This window comes from Pleurodeles waltl, chromosome 5, assembly GCF_031143425.1.
Source record: "Pleurodeles waltl isolate 20211129_DDA chromosome 5, aPleWal1.hap1.20221129, whole genome shotgun sequence".
In the NCBI taxonomy this organism is placed as follows: domain Eukaryota; kingdom Metazoa; phylum Chordata; class Amphibia; order Caudata; family Salamandridae; genus Pleurodeles; species Pleurodeles waltl.
The window spans coordinates 1,012,247,302-1,012,262,295 of record NC_090444.1 but is presented as its reverse complement, the minus strand read 5'-3'; the positions used below and the strand labels follow the sequence as shown (position 1 = coordinate 1,012,262,295).

Below are 14,994 nucleotides of genomic sequence, written 5' to 3'. Positions count from 1 at the left end.
TAAATCTGATGTAAAAAGGGGTCATCCTAATTTTTAATGGCAAAGAGTTCCATCTTCGGGGGGCTAGTACAGAAAATCTAGAGACACAGAGTCTCTTATATTTGAAGGAAGGAATGGTAAGAAGATTCAAATGAGAGGATCTTAGGTTGCGGCTAGGAGTCAATTTTTCAAGACAAGCAGATATGTGCACTGGGCAGTTGCCATATAAGGATTTAAAAATGATGCATCCAATCTTGGAAACTGTTTGCTGTTTCTTCAGCAGCTAGTGCTGTTTCCTCATCAGGGGAGTAATGTGACATTTCCTAGGTTTCTAGGTTTATGATAGATCAGCCTGAATGCCTGGCTTTGTGACAGTTGTAGCCTGCGGTTGAGACCTTCAGGGTGGTCCAGGTAGAGAGAGTTTGCGTAATATATACTAGAGATCACTAATGCAAGGATTACCTAGATGAGGGCAGCAAAGGTAAGAAATCAACATATTTTTCTGATTTTACGCAGATGCAGGAAACAGGATGATGTAATGCCCCCTACTTTGGTTTTCATGGACAAGTTATTATAGTAACCTTGAGTCTCTTCACTGAGTGCCCAGTGCTGTTGGCCACAAACTAGGGTTCCACAAGTCAAGCTTGGTGCTGGTTATGACGATTTCTGTCCTATCGGAGTTTAGTTTGAGTGGATTGCTGTTCATTCACTCCTGGATGAATAGCAATGTATTTTGAAACAGCTTTAGATTCTGGCGAGGTGGCGATATCAAAGAGCAGTTGCATATCATCTGCGTAATTGTTGATCTTAACCTTCATCTTAACCAGGGAGTATACAAGATATCCTATTTATAAATTGAAGAGGTGAGGAGACAGGAAAGATCCTTGGGGCACTACACAGGAAAGTTGGAGGCTGGGGGAACTGAAATGTGGGGGGGGGGGCAGACCAACTGCCAACAGCCTTTTGGAAAATAAATTATCCAGTCTAGTGCTCAGCCTTGTAGGCCTGCAGCTCTGACGCGGTTGGCCAGAATTTCATGGTCGGCCGTTTCAAAAGCTGAGGAAAGATCAATGAGTACCAGCGCCTGAGAGGTTCCCCTGTCTGCTTCTTCCCTCATGTCGTCCTCAACAGCTACGATAACTACTTGGACAGAGTGAGCATGTTAGAAGTCTGCTTGGTGTGGGTCGAGGAATTGAGTGTCATTTAAGAAGAAACATGGGCAACTGGCCACTTGTGCCTCCAAAACCTTTGTGAAGTACAGTAGCAAGGATATGGAGTGTTAGTTTTTCAGAATGTGGGTAATCATCAGCTTTCTTTAGTAGCGGGACACTATTGCCTCCTTAAAGGAGTTGGGGACTAATCCTTGCCTGAATTATTTATTAAGGAGGAATATGGCTGGATCTGGGAAAAGGGAGACTTCTTTTAAGACCTTCGGAGTACATATGTCATTGGGGGAGCCTGACTTTACTTTAGTTAGCAGGTCCATGAGGCGCACATTGCTAATGGCAGGCCACTCCTACAATGTGGAAGGACTCCTCCCTTTAATAGGGGTTATTACGGGGGAAAGGCTGGGAGGGATACTGTCTTTGATTGTTTTTATCTTGTCAAAAAAGAAAGAGTTAACAGCATCACAGAATCTGGGTGGGCTGTGCTAGTAATCACTCCACTAACTACATTCTTCCCAACAGAGTTTGAGTTTGGCTGTTCTTAACTCTTCAGAGTACCATTTAGATGCCTCGTATCATCCGGTTGGTCTGGTTCTCCGGAGCAGGGCATGCAAATTGCTAGCTTCTTTTAATAAGCAGAAAACCCTTCCTCCTGTTATATATTGGTTTATGTATCAGGGAAACTAGTTGCCAGTGAGGTGAAGAACAATGCAATTTTAACTCTGGCCCAATTTTATGATGGGATTCCAATGTTAGTGGGGATTTAGGAAGGACCAGATCAATGACTAAGAACTCAACTAAAAGGTGATCATACCATACATATGGCATAATCATAAGATTAGTTACAGATAGATTAGTTGAGCACACCAGGTCTGTGGATTGTGGGTGGCTGAGAATACATGTGGTTCAAGATTCAGGCTACTTATTTTGTCAGTTAATTATGTAGAAGAATGCCCACCCAATTTCTCATTAACGCAGTAGCTGAAATCCCCATTTATCAATATCTTTGCATATTCAATTACTAACAGGGAGAGGAGTTCCACCAAGGTATGTGAAAAATAGGGGATATACCCCGTGGGTCTGTATATCAGAGCACAAGTTAAAAAGGAGGTTGTCGAGTAGAATTTGATTTGAAAACGGTGAACCATTAGAATGCCAAATGACTCAAGATTAGTAAATCTAAGATTTTTCATAATTATTGCTGCCACACCTCTCCCTGTTTTACTCACTGGTTTGTTAGCCTGGAGTTAGTAGTACATTTCTGGGAGAGCAGCTAGAATATCAGGAGAGGACTCATCTGTTAGCCAAGTTTCTGATAATAGTAATATATCTGACTTATCAGAGTCAAAAAGTTGGGATATTTCTAGTTAGTGTTTCACCATTGATCTACTGTTGAGGTAAAAAACCCTGTCTGGTTAGAACAGTTAACAGTCCCAGTGCTGATCCTGGTGGGAGGGATAACAGGTTTAATCAGTTCAATGGGTGACTTGATCTTATTAGGTAACCCTAAGCTAGAAAGGTGGAGTGAGATAGAGGGCTCAAGTTGGAGTTTTACCTGATCAAGGTCTGTGGAAGTGATTTTTTGGGCATGGAAACTGACCCAGGGCCCTGGTTGTCTATGGACAGGCACAGACGGGCTTGCCTTGGCACGCCTTTGGTGTTGCTGCCGACATGTAAGGGCTGCAAGCTCTTACAGGGTCTGCCCACCTAATCATTGATTGGTTCCCCCAAGCAAATCAGGGGGCACCCTAAAGCATCTGCTGTGGCTGACGGTGACAAGGTATTATGTACAAACAAAGCAAATATAAAGTGCAAAGGTAAAGGCAAAATAAGCAAACAAAGCTTTTTTCTAAAAAGATTTAAAATGCAGTGTGAGGCAGTCTCAGTCTACTTTAATAGCCTATTACACTACCTCTACAACTCAACTAGTGAATGCAAGAATGTCAGCAAAGATGTTTGTAATACAAGCAGTGGAATAAATCGTTAAACAGTACTGAAATATGTAAACATTTTTGAGGTGACAAGGTCACCATTAAGTTTCAGACAGGAGGCATGCAAGCTACAGCAATGGTGAAGATACCTATGAAATTTGGATCCACTTATTAGGATAGTCTTCAGTTTAAGGGTTTCTCGTACACAATTCTATACAAATTATGAATTATGGCACACAATATGAGAACACCTGCAACCTTTCAAGAAGGTGACAGTCACCTAAAGTTATCCATTCCTTTGTTGTTTAGTTGATTGCTTGCTGCCCACCAATAAAGTGGATGAGCTGGATCTGACAAAGGTGTACATTTAGCCTACCATCTCTGTATACTGCGGCCTTTGTTCAGAGTTACTTACAGTCCCTGATATGGGTGGAAACACAAACATCTGTCTGAACTGGAAATTCTGATTAATATTGTAATTTCATTATTGGTACAACCAAATTCAGTCTGGATAGCTCCAACATTCAGAGAGTGATTAAATGCTAGTTCAACCTGCCCCGCTTGCAAAGTTTCTGCTAAAAGAGCTAGGCATGAAAAGGACACAGCCCTGTATGATGTGAATAATGGACATAGGAGCTTCTCTGGAGCTGCTCTTAGACACCCCGGAGCTGTTATAGGAAACAATTAAATGTATTCTGATGTACAAAATCCCACATCAGGCCTCTCCCCAATGACACTTTAAGCATTTGTTGGGCTCTAGAATTAAGGAAGTATGATAGGGTAGAACATTCAGCAAAACTTCAGTATAAACTATTAAAATATTGGCTAAAGTTGTAGTAAGACAAGTCTATAACAGGTTTCTGTTAGTGTAAAGTGTAGCGCCGGCTTGCGCAATTCCGGAACACCAGCTGGGCCCCATATTAATCGAATGGCGCAATCGGGCTCAGAGGGTGGACTAGCATAAAAAAAAATGACGTTAGCCGGATGGGGGTGGCGGTATGAGAGAAGGGGTTTAGCGTTAAAAAATGACATAAGGCTGGTTAGAGTAATAAATGATGATTCTAACCTGCCTAGCATCATTTATTGATACTAAACCTACCATACCACATGAACCCTGTCTTATAAAAAGTCATGCCCATCACCCCACTGGCCAGCACAGTGGACAAGGGTACCCTGGGCATGGCCATTGCACCCTGTGCCATGTATGAGGGCCCATATCTGGGCCTCCTATGACATTTAAAAAAAAGGTAAATACTTACCTTTACGTACCTGTACTTACCTGGGATGGAGTCCCCCATCCTCCTCTGTCCCTCTGGTGTGGCTGTGGTTGTCCCTGGGGCCTGGGGAGGGCACCTGTGGACTAATTCCATGGTGTTCAACCGTAGAAATGGGCCCACAGGTCCCCTAACGCCTGCCCTGACCCAGGAGTTAAATAATGGCGCTAAGCAAGCTTAGCGCCATTATTTAGGCCCGCCTCCCTCCCATGCACAATTTTTGCACGGGAGGATAAATAAGGCACTAGGGCCTTAGAATCATTTTTTACCCGGGAACGCCTACCTTGCATTTCATTGACGCAAGGTAGTTTTCCGCAGGCAAAAAATTTACTTTAACTCCAATATTTTTAAGCTAGAGGGGTCTAGCATAAAAATATAAATATGGAGTTAAGTTTGCGCTGAAATAGAGTTAAAAAATTATGCTATTTCAGCACAGAGTATAAATAAGCCCCCAGGTTTCGTTTTGTCCTGTGTCGCCATGAGTGGTGCAAGTGAGATGCGAATCTTTGGGTAAATCTGCCCTGAGGTTTAAAGGCAGCAACTGATAGATCTGACATCAACATTAACATGACGCAGTCGAGGGTGTTTCCTCACAAAAGAACCCCATGTTAAAGGGTATGGTACCTTGCACGGGGAACAAGTGGTGAAGCATGGCACCTAGAGCCCCACTAATTTTGCACTCAATCTGGCTAACAAAAGCTGCTCTCTTGAGATATGTGACCCTCTTTCGAATGTGAGCATTCAAGGTTTACCCGCGGAGGTAGTGGAGCCAGAAACTCAAGAGGCAGTGTAACACACTAAATTACAATTAATATAGAGTCAGTTGTATTACTTCCAAGAAAATAAATACGTTCATTTAAAGAGAGGTAAAAAATGTAGATAAAGATGATATATGCACAGACAACATTACAAAGTGCTAGCATTTCTGTGTCAGCACACGACTTCAAAGGAAAAAAAATAGTTGGAGCATCTTGATTGTTGGAAAACACTAGGCCAGTCCAGAAAAATGAGCAGGGCGTGAAGATTGGAAATGCAGGGCCATCAGCGAATAGGATGAGGCATTTGCAGAAAAAATATTATTAGGTCAGAGCAGACATAACATTTCAATAAATAACCTAGTTGAGAATGCTTCATAAAAGGATCTCCCCGCAACGTCAAAAATACATGTTGCCAAAGAAAACTGTAGAGAAGATAAATAGATGGGAATTGAAAAACATGGGTAGTTTAGCAGAATATGGCTTCTTGGAATATGTGTTAGTATTTTTGAAAGGCAGCTTTTCATCAGAGCCCCAAAATAGTAATTTTGGCGAAAGTGAAGCAGCAAGGGTAGCAACAAAGCAACACCTGTCAGAACAATATGAACATTATGGTCTGTATTCAAGCTTCTAAGCCTTTTGAGTGCAAGAGACATTTAGGGGATTATTACAACTTTGGAGGAGGTGTTAATCCGTCCAAAAAGTGATGGTAAAGTGACGGATATACCACCAGCCGTATTACGAGTTCCATAGGATATAATGGACTCGTAATACGGCTGGTGGTATATCCGTCACTTTACCGTCACTTTTGGGACGGATTAACACCTCCTCCAAAGTTGTAATAACCCCCTTAATGTTGACCTGACCACTGCTGTAGTTGCTTGAAGCAGGTGGCTCTGTATGCATGAGTACTCTCGGTCACGTACTCTAGTAATTAAGTTTTTCCTGGCCTTATTAACAAAAATAACCACGTCAAATTTCACCCTGGCTCATACTCCTTCTGATTAGCCCAGAACTTTCTTCATGTGGCTAAAATATTCATCTTTGCAAACCGGAACAAAAGCGAGAGGCCATCCTCCAGAACTCTCCAGACTGGTGTAATCTCCAGCCATGGTGCTTTACCATACCAACTGCGGGACGGCCACCAGAAGACCAATGCATGATTGCACTGCTTTGAGAATTTATATAAAATAGCATAAAGATTATACTTAACTGTGGTAGCACCTGGCAACAAATGAGCCAGCACTAAATCTATCTATTTTTCAAACTGGAACTCCCTGGATACAAATACTGGGGTAATACCTATCAGCGAATGAGTCTATGTGATACTAGAAAAACGTAATAATAACCAATTAGTGCAAGGGCTCAAAGGCTTTCTTAAGCTTCAGATTGCCAGGGTACCAGAATACCAAGGTGGCCTGCTCTTGATAGCATGGGGGTCATTCCGACCCTGGCGGTCCGGACCGCGGATGCACCGCCAACAGGCTGGCGGTGCATCCAGGCCAATTCTGACCGCGGCGGTAAAGCCGCAGTCAGAAAAGGGAAACCGGCGTTTACGCCGGTTTTCCCCTGGCCTGAGGAATCCTCCATGGCGGCGCTGCAGGCAGCACCGCCATGGGGATTCCGACCCCCTTACCGCCAGCCTGGTCCTGGCGGTTTTGACCGCCAGAACCTGGCTGGCGGTAACGGGTGTCTTGGGGCCCCTGGAGGCCCCTGCAGTGCCCATGCCAATGGCATGGGCACTACAGGGGCCCCCTAACAGGGCCCCACAAAGATGTTCAGTGTCTGCATAGCAGACACTGAAAATCGCGACGGGTGCAACTGCACCGGTCGCACCCTTTTCACTCCGCCGGCTCCATTCGGAGCCAGCATCCTCGTGGAAGGGGGTTTCCCGCTGGGCGGGCGGGCGGCCTTCTGGCGGTCGCCCGCCCGCCCAGCGGGAAACTCAGAATTACCGCAGCCGTCTTTTGACCGCGCAGCGGTATTCTGACGGCAGGACTTTGGCGGGCGGCGGAGAGTCAGAATGACCCCCCATGTCTCTTTCTTTCACCAATTTACACTGAGGACCTGATTTAAGGAAAGTGCGCTGCACCCAGTGCAGCTCCACTTTCCCTGCGCCCCTTAGCGCCCCCTAACGCCACCATGTGTGAGCTGTATCTTACATACAGCACACCATGGCGGTAGTTAGGGAAACTAGCATCAACATTTTATTACACTAGTTCGGAGCTTTGCAGGACTAGTGTCAAAAATGTTGACGCTAATCTTGCAAAGCCCATTGAAAACAATGCTGTGCCTCCATTTAGCACCAGCTTTTAGCGGGCCTTAAAAGTGCCAAAAAAAATGAAGCAAAGAAATCTCTTAGATTTCTTTGCACCATTTTCTGCCACCCCCCAATGGTGGAATGCCCCATGTGCATACATTATGCCTGTTGCAGGAATAATGTAGCACAAAGGGTTACAAAGTGGCGCAATGCATGCATTGCACCACTTTATAAATCTGGCGCAGCAATTTTCGTCTCATTGGGCCACATTAGTGGAAAAAGAAATTACGCAAATGAGGCGCAAGGAAGCACTAGGGGCTCTTAAATCAGCCACTTAGGCCCGTATTTATACTTTTTTTAGCGCCGCTTTTTGACGCAAAATGGCGCAAACCTACAAAATACAATGGCATTTTGCAAGTTTGTGCCAATTTTGCGTCAAAAAACGACGCAAATGCGGCGCAAAAAAAGTATAAATACGGGCCTTAGTGTCTCTTTATCTCCCTTTGGAAGCCTCTTTTTCATCACTTTCTCCTTTTGTTTTTAATTTTTATGTTTCTCTTCCTCTTTTTTTCCACCCTTTTCTGTCTTCCTCTCTCTTGCTCTGTGTCAAAGTCTGAAGATGATAAATAATTCCTACTCACTAACAATGAGTTTCAGAGCCCACTACCTGCTAACACCGGCACAAATTAAGCTCAGGAGTTTCTACAAAGCAACAGTTCAAGTCATGATGTGTTCAATATATATGCAGTTCACCATTTGTGTGTTCAATATATATGCAGTGCACTATTTGTACTACGATATTTCCTAAAATACACAGGTGCATAGGGTAGTACAGTCCGTTTTGATACTACTACATTTGTGGCTCAGAGCAAAATCATGCAGCCCATTGCGTAGCTATCATTACTGTTATTTCGTCTCGTTTGTCCAGTGTGTAGTTTGCCCTCTCAAAATCTGGTGAAATAAATAATTGAAGAAAAGCGACTAATTTGGCGTTCAATCAGACCACAAACCACATCAAACCGAAATAGAACTAAGAGATGTAAGAAAATAGATTAAAGCCTTGCTTTACATTATAAGATCATGAACCCATCTGATAGTATATGCTATGAATATCGGAAGAATTTGCATGTAGATTTTGGGGGAACAGGGAAGGAAGGGTGCCCTATGCGCTGCAGTTGCATTAGAATAAGAGATTGAAATTCACTAAGTATTGAGTTAATACCATATGTTCGGATACTCCTTTGTTATTTTATTTTATTTCCTGGCTCATTTAACTTTTTTTCTGTAGGACATCTTTTTAGCTCTTTTATGATTTCGAAAACCAAAGTGTGTGTTTGGGGTGGGGCTGCGGAGGATGGGAGCTGACAGAGACAGGAAAACTTTGAACTACTGTCCAGAAATAAGATAGATGCGTAATTTGGACATCTGTTGACAGGATTATTTGTTACCAGTTCTCCAAAGATGGCCTTTAAAAAGCTTGGTAGTTTTCTGTATTTTGTAAGAGAACATAATTATTCTAAAGTGATAACCCTCTGTAGAAATGAATTGTTTCATTAAGTAAGATTGGCAGACTGTTCATCTTTACAAAATCCAGATGTTGACATGGCTTGGAAAAGTTTTAGTGCTGAAAACTGTTATCACCAGAATAAGAATTTAGTAGTTTTAGACGGAAGAGCCACAGACTAATATTCTGACAGTAACACTCTTTGGCACGAGACACGAGTTTCATAACAGAAGCTACCATCCTTTACTCTGCAGGAACATGTTTGATGGTGTTATCCATTTTAGAAGATCCGGTTTGGACGCAAAAACACTTGCTTTTGGGCCAGCTCGTCTGGTACAGAGAACGTCTGCAACTCATTAATCATGCACAATGTATCAATCATAAAAGAACAAGTTAGTTCAGAGAAATTGCCATTGTATACCTCTGTTGCCCATCTGACCTACGGTGTTGCAATAAACGGAATATTTGTTTCTGAATTTGTATGAACAAGGGGTTGACATATAGTTCTGTGATGGCAGAAATCCTCCAATGTCTAGAGGATGGGCTGAGTCCAAAGAAGAATCCACTGGTGAAATTTCATTCCCATACTGTTGAAAAGTAAATTCCCCCAGGGGATTCTCCTCCAGATTTAGAACTTTCTCCAGAAAGTGGAAGATTTTCTGTGACTGTTCAAATCTGAATCAGGCCCACAGAATGGTGCAGACATCTAAAATGGCGGATCACCTTGCTCTTTGCTAAGTGAGTACGATTACTGCTAGCTAAATCTAGTACTGAGACAAAAGAACCAATTAAGACTCATGAGGAACGGTTTATCTTCAGGAAACATAACCCTACATGATTATGAGGTGACTGACTGCATGCAGACTTTCAAACAATAACTTGAGTTCTGTTTCCACCTGATTTTACCTGGTGGAATTTGCCTGCGGAGCCACTGACTTTGTGAATATTCAGTATAGAGCTCACTGATTATGGGAGCTACATGTTCTTCCCCATTTCAGGGTTGAGACTCCTAACTGTGTGGGACAGGAGCAGGAATGCGAACCGTAAATAGTAATTTAAGACATGGGCCCAGATTTAGGAGAAATTGACTGAGAGTGATGCACCACCAAATTTGGGAGTGCCGCGCTCAGTCATTTTTAAAACACAGGGATGTGCCGTATTTAATAGAATGCAGGGCACCCCTTTGTTGCCCACTTGCTGGCGCTAGATTTACTGTTGAGCGCCAACGCAGCCACCCTTACGCCATGGTGCAAGGATCGCTGCACTGCGGGGGAGATTGTTTTTGTGCAAGAAGGGACACCGTCCTGCACAAAAACAATCTTCAATGGCCTTTTGCTCTTTCTATGTGTTCTGCAGAGTGACAGACTGCTCACATTTACAAAATCCAGATATGAAGCACACATAGAAAGAGCAAAAAACGAGGAGAAATGAAAGCATGTCTCCTTGTTGTGCCATGCTAATGCCATCGCTAGGGTGGCATTAGAAGTTGGCGCTGCCTCAGGTTTACAAAAAATCCTAAATGTGGGCCAGCATCAGAATGCAATGGGTGTTGTTGTGGCACGCTCACAGCAACACCCATTGCCTGCCCCTTCCACGCAAAGTGCTGCGTGTGAAGGGGCTGTATTCACAAGGTGGGCATTAAGCCACAAAAAGTGGCTTAACGCCACCTTGTAATATGGCGCAATGTATAGTGCCACCGGAACATCACTAAAAGTAATGCTTCCGTGGTGATAGGGCCTTGTAAATGTGCCCCATGGTATTTCTGTGACACCCCCTGTACCTTGCAACACATACTCAGGCCCAATGTTTTTTTTCTGGGAAATGGATTGATGTAACACATGAATAACCTTTTTCCTTTAATAAGGCAATGGTAGTCTACAAAAAAAAAAAAAATTGACAGTGAGTTCAAAGGTTTTGGTTTGATGCTTCTGATGAACCACCTTCTTTTTTTTGCAGAGCACCGAAAACTTGGAAATCTGACCGTGACCGTGAAAAAGACCATCCCTTCTCCAGAAGCACTGCAAGTGCTCTACCAGCGCATGAAGTATGAGTACGAGTTCTATCACTACGTCAAAGATCAATTCCATCTGATCAAACGCAAGTTCGGACTGAAGTCTCATATCAAGCCTGTTCCCAAGCCAGAGTTCTTGATCCCTAATCCGCTTGAAACCGAAGAACCAATTGAAGATGAGGAGAGCCAAGACCACAATGATGAAAAATGGCTAGAAGATATCTATATGAAGTGAATCAGGCATCATGCTCTGAAAAATCTTTCACCCCATTTCTTAAGATCTTTTTTTATTCTTGAAAAAAATCCTTAAGGAACTGTGTTTATGGAGGGAAGCCTTATGGCCATTCCCACATGTAGGGGTGAATTGAAGATACCTGTTTTTTCGCGTTTTATTTCTTTGGTTTTATCCTGTTTTAACTTACGATGCTGTAACAACAAACGCAGCTCATATACGAATCTGCTATCCGTGGCAGACTGTATGAAAGAGCAGAAAATAAAATGCAAAAGAAAGTAGATGACGGTGCATAGAGAGAAATGCAGAAGTCTGTATAAGAAAGGAAGTGACTATGTAGGTAAAGCAATGCAGAGTAGACACACAGAGAGCAGAAGAAAGAATCATAAAGCGATAGAGGAAATAGACATACAACCAATAGAAAGCATCAGACAGAGCAAAGAGGACGCAAAAAGCACTGCAGCAAAGAAGAATAGCTACAGAAGCATAGAAATCCGAATATTCAATAAATAATGTTAGGCGCAAAGACGGAAACGGATTCTAGTAAGAAGTCTGTTGTGATCACTCTCAAAGGCATAGCGAAGTCCTAAAGTTATGAGCCCAAAGGATGCATTAACAAGCATTTGTAATGCAGTGGGTCTTGCGTTTACTCGAGTTAAAGCTATTAGCGTTGTAAACTCCTAACTGGACTTTTCTTGCCACATAAACTGAAAAGTAAAACAGTTTCACATAAACAAGCTAACGGCCGTCATGAGCGCAAAGCAAACAGAAGTTTGTTTGCAGTGAAACATATTGGCAAAAGTGTAATTGTCCATGTAACCGTCAAAAGTGCAAATATACATGTAACAGGGTCGATGGCATGCAAAGCGCTAGATTACTGCCCAGCGAGATTGCGCTGTCTCTGAATTAAAGAGAAAAAACTGTGCAGAAACCATACGGAAAACATGGAGCCTCGTATGTTTTCAGTAGTTGGCCAGTGCACTCGAGGAGGGCTAAACACCGGAAAAGGCATGACGTATACATGCCATTCACCAATGAAATCAAGCAAATTTTAAAAGACAAGCCCACAAACCAAACAAACTGATGGGTGTGACATGGGCGTGCTTAAAAGCCCATAGAGAGATAACTACAGGGACGGGATCGCTTTGCACTCAACCCTAAGAACCAGAGAACAGAATGAGCAGAAAGAACAAGCACACACAGCTTGAATTGCTTTACTGGTATGCTCGAACATACATAGTTAAGTAACTAACACAGAGAAACAAAAGATGAAAGCCAGACAAGCATCTTAGATATACTGAGTGTTTTCGGAGACCTTAAAAATGTGGAGCCACTAGTGCAGCAGTAAACAGTAGTAAGCCTTGAGGTAGGCATTGATTATGTTTAATACCAGTTATTGCTACTTATTTTGTTTTTTTATGTTGAAAGTTATGTGATACTGAGATAGAACTGTGGTAGATGCAGTATTTGGTTAATACTCCCCAAAGAAGTTATACAAAGAAGTTAATACACATGCAAACAATCACACGCACATACACACACACACACAAATTTACTAACACACGGAATGAGTGAGTAAATAACTTTATCGCACACAGACTCTAGTGGTTGACAGGCTGAACTTCTCAGAAACCTTTAGATGTTATGCTTTATACAAACAGGACAGGCATTCATATTCACATTCCAATGAACTTAACATAAGGCTGCTGCTCAAGAACAGTGAATTGTGTGTTCAAGGCAATTGCCTAGAACTGAGGAATGGCACTTCCTGCATTACCAGACTGTTTCCTGTATCTTACAGGAATGTTCTAGTTACAGGGAACATGTGTGAACTATATGAGTCAATGAACACATAGGTGCAGCCAATAACATTCCTACACTATAAAAAGTTCTTTTGGTAACCGTTGGCGTTGCCTTGCACATGCGCACTACCACGAAGGAACAAAAGAACGGGAGTAAAATAGGTGCCCTAAGGAAATGAATGACCGATTGCTATAACCAGAATCAACTACTAACTTTACTTTAAGTGGTTTCTGTGAAATTACTTTAAAGAAGGCGTAGTGCAGAAAGAGTAAGAGTATAAGGTGGGTATTTGAAGCTGTAGCCCATCTTAAATGATAATCTCTTGGTAAAGCCAGAGGTGTATTTTATAGTTTAAGCAAATTATTGCACAGTTGTATTTTGTTACCCAATAAAGTATTGGAAGTTGCAAGCAATAAATATTTCTGCCAGCTAAGAAAAGGCACGAGCTGCATGTTCTTTTCCAAATGATGCCTATTTGAAAATGTGTTTATGAACGTGTATGTGGATAAACATTTAACCAAACACTGATATCAATTGATATGGTAGATCTTGGTATTGTTCTCTGTTTTATTTGCCTCTTGCTCCTTAACCCGAAGTGGCACTTTTCCCCCGGCACTTCATGAATTTAAATGGCACATAAGCTTTCTAGACTGCCCAAGGACTCGAATTGTATGCCATGAAATGTTGTATACATTTACATATTTTAATTTAAACAAAAGTCTTTATATATATATATATATATATATATATATATATATATGCATACACTTTAAACTGGTTAACCTTTAACTGGCTTATTTATTGTCTTCCCTGAACATTGTAAATGATATGATGACCATGGTGCAGTTAAATAAATTTATTTTATGTTGACTCTAATGGAAGTGTTTGATCTTTTGTATTAGGAACCACTAAAAAGACTGTGTTGGCTTAATTGAGTCAGTATACCTAAACGCTTTACTTGAGAAAAGGATTACAGTGTACACCACACACACACACACACACACACACACAAACACACACAACTACACAAGCTGCTCATAAGAAAACAATTGTCCTCTTTTCACATTTTATTTTATTAGTAAGCATTTATGAAGAATGAACTAGATCCCAAGTGCATTAGCGAGCTGCTCGAAGTTTATAGTAAAATTTTCTTGCTTAAGAATAACAATGTACTGCAGACCCTCAGACATACACTTGCCGAAATAGAACCCCGTTTGGAGAAACAGCACTACAGGGAACATCTGGCCCGCAAACAAGGAGAGGGTGAACATGCTGGCAAAATGTTGGCATGACTACTGAGAGGAGACACAGCATTTCTGCCAGATGCAACCTTTAAAGCCCCTGACGGTACGTTACATAACAACTAAATAGGCATCATTTTCGGTTTTGCTGACTATTCCTGCAAAGATACATCCGATAGAGCAAGCTCCCATCTAAACCCACTACAGAAGGCTGAATTTGATGAGCCACTCTGAGCGGAAGAGATATGTGCAGTTATAGTTCAAATAGTGAGGAACCAAACCCCGGGCACAGATGGCTTCCCCTTAAAGTACTATTCAAATTACATCATGTAGCTGATCCCAAAATTGCTAGAAATGTATGAAGAAGGGAAAGAAATGGGAACACACCCAGATTCCCTCAGGGAAGCCCTGATTCTGGGAGGCGGCTCCACCATTAGGGCAGAGGACCGTCGGCACCCTCCAGCAGCGACAGCTGCAAAACCTTTTCAAGAAAACTATAATAAACTGTGTTTATTATTGTTTTTTTTTTAAAGGGGCAGGGCATTGGGGGTGATGAGCACTTGAGGGGAGTGCACAGGGCACCCCCACGAAGCGCATGTGTGTTTTGCCAGCCATCCTGGGCCGGCCAAACACACATGCGTAGTAGGCTCTCTTCAGCCCAGCAACATATTTGCCAGGCTGGAGAGAGCCTGCACAGGCCCCCAGTCTGCCTGGGAGTGCCCTGGCTGGGCGTTCCCCCCAGCCAATCCTGACACTGTTTTGAGAAGCGTCAGGATTGCCCGCATGGCAGGCTGGGAGCCTGTGCCTGCAGGAAGGAGACAGAGGAGCAGAGCAGTGC

General features: G+C 42.6%; 1 protein-coding gene across 1 annotated transcript in view; it reads left to right on the top strand.

Moving 5' to 3' along the window:
• The window catches only part of UST (uronyl 2-sulfotransferase), an 813,325-nt gene extending 799,980 nt beyond the window's left edge, over window positions 1-13,345 (top strand). The window contains exon 8 of the mRNA XM_069235183.1: window positions 10,826-13,345. Within this exon, the coding sequence (XP_069091284.1) occupies window positions 10,826-11,115 (290 nt within the window). The 3' untranslated portion in view covers window positions 11,116-13,345. The remainder of the gene's footprint in view (window positions 1-10,825) is intronic.
• The last annotated feature ends 1,649 nt before the right edge of the window (window positions 13,346-14,994 follow it).